The sequence below is a fragment of the Gekko japonicus genome, unplaced genomic scaffold (assembly GCF_001447785.1).
Source record: "Gekko japonicus isolate JY-2015 unplaced genomic scaffold, Gekko_japonicus_V1.1 scaffold49, whole genome shotgun sequence".
Classification (NCBI taxonomy): Eukaryota; Metazoa; Chordata; class Lepidosauria; order Squamata; family Gekkonidae; genus Gekko; species Gekko japonicus.
The window spans coordinates 151869-159675 of NW_015173674.1; the positions used below are offsets into that span (position 1 = coordinate 151869).

Sequence of the window (7807 nt, forward strand, 5' to 3'; positions counted from 1 at the left end):
CTTGACTCCAAGCTGAAACGTGGTAAACTCTGGTACCTCATTGAATGGGTTGATTTCGGTCCCCAGCACCGCGAATGGGTGGAAGAAGGGGATATTCGGGCCCCTTACCTGCTTCATTGTTTCCACAGGAAGTTCCCGGACAAACCGGGAGGTCTCCCGCCCAGCCCGGGTGATCTCCCGCCCGGCCCGGGAGGTGACGGTTAAGGTGTGTTTTTGAGGGGGCAGTATGTCAGCAAGCTGCCATGGTGTTCTGTGTAACTTCTGATTGTACATATGTGATCCCTGTCCCTGCCAGCTGGCCCCTGTGTTTTCTATGCTGTAATGCCAAAGTAAAACAACTGGAGGATGTGAGGGGGAGAGTATGCTTCGCTGTTAGCTTCTTACTTATCAAGCCTGTGAACTGCACCTGTGTTTTGTCTACTGTTCGCCTGGTTCCCAAGACTTGAGCAGGCAACCGTTTTCTCCTGCCCGCCAGCGGGAACGTTATCCATTGGTTGTGTTTCTAACTTGAATCCCTTTATCATGTCTGCCCTAACTGCTTGTGTTCAGTTCTAACAAAGAACGTGTTTGAGTATCTTTCCAATGCTTTGAAATAAACTTTACTTTCTTTGAAACGTGGATTTATTCTCGATGCTTGGGGATCCAACACAGTGGCTGCACGGGCACGATCCCTACATACTATGGGATGAAGGGAAGGTGAAATTCATCTCTCCCAGGTGCCAAGAACATCGCTGGAACCCGAATTGGGGTCAGCAGCCAGTAGCAGTATGCAGTGTCTTCAACCAATACATACCCCATGCCATTGATCAAAGACCTACTAGCGGAAGCGGCAAAAGGGAAAATCTTTTCTAAGTTGGATCTTAGGGATCTTAGGGATGCGTACTTCCGAGTGCGCATCAAGCAGGGGGATGAACATAAGACCGCTTTCAACACTCCCCTTGGACACTTTGAGTATCGAGTGATGCCTTTCGGTCTTCAAGGGGCTCCAGGGATCTTCATGAACTTGATCAACGAGGTGTTGCACAAGCACTTGTTCAAGGGGGCCCTTGTTTACCTAGATCATATCTTGCTGTACTCCCCAGACCTCCCCTCCTACATGAAATTGGTGAGGGAGGTGTTGGCCACGTTGCACAAGCACAAACTGTTTGCAAAGCTGTCTAAATGCAAGTTTCACAAGATACACATTGACTTTTTGGGGTATCGGATCTCTGACAGGGGCCTAGAGATGGATCCGGGCAAGGTGCGTGACGTGCTGGGGTGGAGGGTACCTCGCACCCGACACCAACTCCAATCATTTCTTGGATTTGCGAACTTTTACCTAAACGTTTTGCCCAATTTTGCCCAAGTCAGCTTACCCCTGACGGACTTATTAAAAACGAAGGGGAAGGGCCCAGAGGGCTACGAAGCCGGGCTCAGCATTGCCATGGAGTAAGGAGTGTCAGGAAGCTTTCGAATGCCTCAAAGCATTGTTCACTTCGGAGCCAGTCCTTGCCCACCCCGATGAAACGAAAAAGTTCATTGTGCAAACCGATGCGTCGGATGTTGCCATGGGGGGGCCATCCTCCAAGAGGGAGGGTACGGGTTGCTTCATCCATTGGCCTACGTGTCGCGGAAGTTTAATGACACTGAACGGAACTGGTCTGTTTGGGAGAAGGAGGCGGGGGCAATAAAACCCGCCCTATCCACCTGGAGACACTGGTTGGAGGGGGCACGGGTCCCGTTCGAGGTGTGGACTGATCATAAGAACTTAGAAACGCTCAAAACGCCTCGATGTCTCAATCCCAAGCAGCTCCACTGGGCAGATTTCTTTTCCAAATTCCAGTTTGGCTCTTTTTATCATACGTGGTGGACTTGTGATAAAGCTATGGCTTTTTGGACAGAAGTTCATGATGAAATGCTGAAAATTTTGAAATGTACTTTTAAGAAAGAACCGGAGATATTACTTCTAGGGCTCAAGATGGAAGAAGTAAATGTAACAAAAAAGACATTGTTGTGGTACCTGATTACTACTGCTAGAATGACTTATGCACAATCTTGGAAGCAGGATAGAATACCAGAAAAATGGGAACAGATACAGAAAGTGTTATTCATGGCTGAAATGGACAAATTAATGAAGAAACTTAATAACAAAGAAGATCAAGAATTTTTTGAAGAATGGAAAGACTTTAAAGAATATTTAGAAAAAAACTGGGATGTAAAACATAATTTACTTTGTTTTGATAATTATTAAGGGCAGAAACATATAAAGGTTTGGAATGTTTAGATTAAGATATTGTTACCTTGAAATTTAAGATGGAAATGGGAAAGAAAAAATAGAAATATACATGGGAAAGGGGGAGGAGCATTGCGGGAAGCCACAAAAGGGGGGGAGGGGATAAGAGATATGGATATGTGACAATAGAAATGCTATATCCAAAATAAAAGTTTTGACATTAAAAAAATAAATAAAGTATTACCTTTCCTGATAAGCGTGTACTACGTTGTTGGCTGTGGGTTCTGACACTGCTATGGCAGCTGGGACCAATCACAGTGTTTGAGAGTTCCAGCCCAGGCATCTTCCTAAGATGAAGGGAACCATTCCCATATGGGTGCTTCCTACTGGCATGAAGGTGATGCCTTCTCAGCTCTTCTGAACTACCTCCTACTCCAGTGAGGAGAAGGAAAGCCAGGATTGGCTCTTTGCTTTGGGGGAAGAAGGAAGTGGACATCAGGTGGATGTTTTGATTGGTGGTTCCATGCTAGCAATCACTGGCCTAAGAATAGAGTTGTTGTGAAGGGATGAACCATATATGCTGCCATAAGTTCCTAAGCAGAAGTGTAGAATAAACAAGGGATAAAAAAAAACTTCACTTGCTGAAATTCCCTTTCTAGGAGATTGTTCTAGGAGACCATTTTTAAAATCAAATTAAACAGCATACAACCAATTACATGGCCTATTGCCATGACCTATAGTGTGTATTTCAAATGATCTGGCTGCGCTCCTGGATGAAGAGGCAGCCTAATTCAGATCAGCAAGTGTAGATATTTACCATGTTCCATGTTATGTCCGCTGACCGCCACCAGGGGCCAGCGAATACCCCCGAGCTTGACTCTGTAAGAACAATGGGGACTAGGCTCCTAGTCTCTCCACTGGGGAACCTAGGGGAGTGTCCCCAGGTGTAGTTATAGTTGGCCAGCCGGCCAGTAGTCTTGTCTTTGTTGTGTACCAGTAAACCATGCTGATCACTACATCTGTATTAGTGGTTTCGACATGTGTCTAACCCACTACACTTCATTCCAAAAGACTGGAGAGATGGCTGTAACAAGTCAAGACCTGCAAGACCGAAATACTGACAGTTTGAAGACTGCAAAAGACGCAGAGAAAGCCTCTTGTCTAGTATAGATCTCCTTTCTCCTTACCTTGATATTATGTTGTTTTCCTTCTCAATAATGACAAGGGCTACTACAAACACCAGGAAGATGGTGAACTTGCTCCTCATCCTCATGCAGTGCAGAAATTCTCCAAAGTCCTGAGGTAATGTATGTCCTTTGTCCATGGAGGAAGACTGAGATGTTCAATGTTTTGCCAGGGAAAGGCCGTTCCCCTTCACATGGAGAGAAGGGGGGGAAACCCTTCTTTAACTCTTCCAATGTTCTTCAGCTATCTGGAGACCATTGCCTGATGCTAGTTTCACCAGATGAAGGGCACTGCTCCTGTTCTGCAAGGGGAGAGAAAAAATGGTGTGCATCAGTAAACATATGGCATGTATATCTGGATGAAACAGATATGGTGTGCGTTTGCCACCTGTGGTGAGTCGCATGGAGGGGTCACACAAGTTCCTACACTGAACTCTTGTGGGAAATGATTCTTAGGCTGTGAGGGGGAGTCTTATCATAGGGAAGGTGTGGAGGCTTAATGAGGCTTATATCTCTGGACAGAACTATGGGGCCAAAGAACACAAACAGCAGAATGATATGCTGCAGTCCTTGATGGATGTACCACTTCAAACTGTCCTCTCATGTAAAAATATACTGCATGAAGAAAAATAACGCATGAAGGAGAGGATTTCTAGCCTCAGCTTTTCCGAGTGATACTTGCAGAGAGCTTTTAAACCTTTTTTGGGGGGTGGGGGACTGGGGAGTGCATTTCAACTTGTAAACCACCACTTGGGCTCCAAAGGACTGCAGTCCACTATGAAAGAAGATCCTCCCGATGATTTAGCTTGACTCTCCCTCTCTCCCTCCCCAGGCTCTCAGGATGACGTGGCTCATTACTTTTCTTTGTGGTCTTCCTCCACTTTCTTTTCGATGTTTGGGTGAGGAGCGTGGCAGTCCTTAGTTCATCTTAATGCACCTGTCTGTCCATCACTTTCTCCCCAAGCAGTAAAAAGAAAAATGCACAGTGGAAGACAACAAAGAAACTGTAGATCAGCTTTCCAGGCAATTAATCTTAGCAAAAGACCCTTTTTTCTCTCCTTGTCCCTCAGTACTGGCTTAGGGCGAGTGCAATAAAGGTGAAGGTCACCCCTGTCACTCTACATAAATTGATTATTTATTGATTGTATTTTTTTAGTTGTATTCTCTTCCCAAAGGAAGATAATCTGATCATTATTTGTTAGTTGGTATCCTCTTCCCAAGGGCACAAGAAACAACATGCTGCAATTAGAAAAGCATAAAACACCATACAACAGAGTGACATGCAAAATGCAATGCAGTTCTAAATCCAATAAAATCCAAGGTCAACCATCACATAATAAACAGTAATAATAATAAAACAGCCAAATCAACAGCCATATAAAACTAGCCTCCAGAAAGCCCCATCTATCAACCGTCAGTTAAAAAAATATTTTTAAAGCCTTTACCTTCTGGCAGAATGCAGTTAGGAAAGTGGACAGCTCCGTTGCTTTCAAAAACACCTTGCCTGTAGGGTTGCCAACCTCCAGATGGGGCCTGGAAATCTCACAGTATTACAACTGATCTCAAGACTAGAGATATCAGTTCCCCTGGAGAAAATGGTTGCTTTGGTGGATGGACGCTATGGCATTATACACTAATAAGGTTCCTCCCCTCCCCCAAACCCCACTTTCCTCTGGCCTCTATGCCCAAATCTCCAGGAATTTCCCAACCCAGAGCTGGCAACCCTGCTCCTTTAGCATGGGGTCTTTTAGTGCAAAGGACACAACTATGCTCCCTACAATTCCTGATTTCACCTGGGTAAAATCTGAACACAGAACGAAGTGTCTCTCCTGTACTTATGGGGATGGAAGGGAAATGGTTATCAGTGAACAGCCTTATTATTACAGAAGTCACCACTGTGAGTGGTAGATGGAATGCTCCCTCCTCAGTGCATTTCCTTCCGTTCTGCTGCCCTGCTATACAGGGCCTTTTTTGTTCCTCAACAAGGACAAATTAAGGTCGTCCACTCACCAAACTTTCTCAATAAAGTAAAAATCAATTTGGTTCCCTTGAACAGTTTCCTAAAGGGAGAAAGTGAGCATAATGAATAGATTTTATAAAAGCTCATCCCAGATTCCTGATTTCTGGTACTCCCCCCATCTCCACACAGGTAAGGGTTGCCAAGAGATCGGAGAAAAATATTCTGTCTTTTTAATGGAGGCATGATGGGTAGACATGGGCAGCTGGACCTTTTCTAGGCATGGAGGGAAATAACATCCCATTAAGCCTCTATTAAAAGGACACAATAATTTTATTCGCTGGGCAGTTCACAGCCCCACTCACAAGTCAATGGGAGGGCAGAACAGACAAGAGTAAATTGTTCACCGTCCAGTCAATTTCATTCCAAACATGAACTTGAAAAAGAAACATGGGCCCCGGTCACACGGCAAAGTTGCCGCGGGAGAGGCACGGATGGTGGGCGGATTATCCGGGTGCGATCACACCCCAACATCTGGGAAGTGGAACGCACCCGTGGTTTACCGCCGACAATACGCGTTAAAAAACTAGTACCTCCAAGATACTAGTAAACGTTTGCCATGGGCTGCCTCCATACACCCGTGGTGTGATTGCGCCGGCGCATGGCATTCCCCTCCGGTCCCTCGTTTACCCACCGGCGCCAAGGGAAGGGTCCGTGGTGTGCCGCCGGCGCGTCTGATCGCGTAATCGCACTATGCAGGAGTGAAGGAGGAGTGCCAGACTCCAGCTCCTGCGGAGGCAGAGGGAAGAGCTGTAAGCCTTTGCAGACTCAACCCCAGGGAAGGAAGGATCTGCTCAAAAGCACTCAGTGCACCTGGTTCAACGTGGCAGCAACTTTGCTCACTCAGACCTGCTCCTATGTGTGTGTAGCAGCCGCTCCTTGTCCTTGCAACCTTGAATTGACCTTATGGCTCTTTGACTTTCGGCACTGACTGACCTTGATTCTGGACTATGTTTACAAGCTTCCAGTTTGTGGTCTCTGTGGCAGCCAGCCGAGACAGCACACTTCCACATGGCAGGTTCCCCACAGTTTTGCTGCCCCAGTTCCCCACAGCAATTCTTACTTCCCTGTTCCACCAGGAGCTTTTCCAGTTTTTGTTTTTAAATCAGCATCTGACCTATCATTATAGCACTGTACCATTATAACTATTTGTCTATCAGGTTCTCTGAATTCCCAGCTTTCTTGAAAAAAGGTTCTAGCCCCCTTTTGCTGCAGATACAGTTTCCCCCTTATATTTCTGCAACAAAAGAGTCTAGAGACTTAGTTTTTAGCAATGAAGGCTGGGATCATACGCACAATTAGACCCGACATAGGTGCAAATGCTGGGTGGATTTAAAGGGCGTGATCAGACAACAACATCTGGGAAGTGCCCCGCAGCTGTCAGCAACCCGTTATGCTCTGCGGCAGAAGTGGAGTTAAAAGACACCGGGAAGATGCAGTAGTTAATGGGTTGCGACAGGCCACAGACGGACTTTCCTGTGTCTGATGGTTCCAGCGTGTTCTCATGGTGTTGGGATGGTCTGATTAGGCCATCCTGACTCTGTGCCATTGTTTTTTTCCCTCTTCATAGTATGCGCATCATCGCAAACTCAATAGGGAGCCCTGGGTGCGGAGGTGCAATTCATTGATCCCTCGGTTAAGCGCATGGGGGGGGGGGGGAAACGGCACAAAAAACCCACGACTCACCCACAGTTGCACCTGATCATGCACTATCGGACTGTGCCTGCAGCTTCAAAGGGAGGTGTGATAGTGCTACTGCGGGTCAAATTTCTCCGGCGGAAAAGCCTTGCTCCCCCCCCCTTTTCTGGCTCAAGTGGCTGCAACCTAAGCTGGAGATTCAGAACATCTGACAGACTGCTATCTATATATCTAATAGCCAAGGCACCCCCTGCGTGCGGATATCTAACCTAGGGGGCAAAGAGATTTTCCTGCACATTTGGGGCAATCCCCAGATGTGCAGAAAAATCTGAAAAGTTGAAAAAAATATAGGAGGGATACTTAAATCTCCCCAAAAGTAAAAAAGCGTTCCCTGCGCATGCGCAGGCAATGCTCTGAGAACTGCCTCGCCATTGCCACTTGGGGGGGGGAGGTCGAAGGCTTGGTGGGCCAGCGGCTCAGCCCTCGTTGCCGCCGTGGGGGGAGAGGGGAGGGGGGAAAGAAAAGGCTTGGCGGGCTGAGCTCGGGCCTCGTTGCCATTGGGGGGGAAGTTTGACGGGCCCAGCGGCTCGGAGCCGCACAGCCCTCACCATCGGGGCCTGGCAGGGGGGGGGAGAAGGCTTACCTGCAGCAGCTTCCTCCTCTGCGCAGAGCTCTCTCCCCCCACACGAGTATCGCGGGTCACCGCTTCTTGTAATGTTATAATACCATAATAATATAGCACCAGGAGATTTTTTT

General features: G+C 47.0%; 1 protein-coding gene across 1 annotated transcript in view; it reads right to left on the reverse strand.

Annotated features, from left to right (window-relative positions):
• The window catches only part of CHST3 (carbohydrate (chondroitin 6) sulfotransferase 3), a 13495-nt gene extending 9955 nt beyond the window's left edge, over positions 1–3540 (reverse strand). Inside the window, exon 1 of the mRNA XM_015422901.1 lies at positions 3400–3540. Coding sequence (XP_015278387.1) covers positions 3400–3536 — 137 coding nt within the window. The 5' untranslated portion in view covers positions 3537–3540. The remainder of the gene's footprint in view (positions 1–3399) is intronic.
• Positions 3541–7807: the final 4267 nt, after the last annotated feature.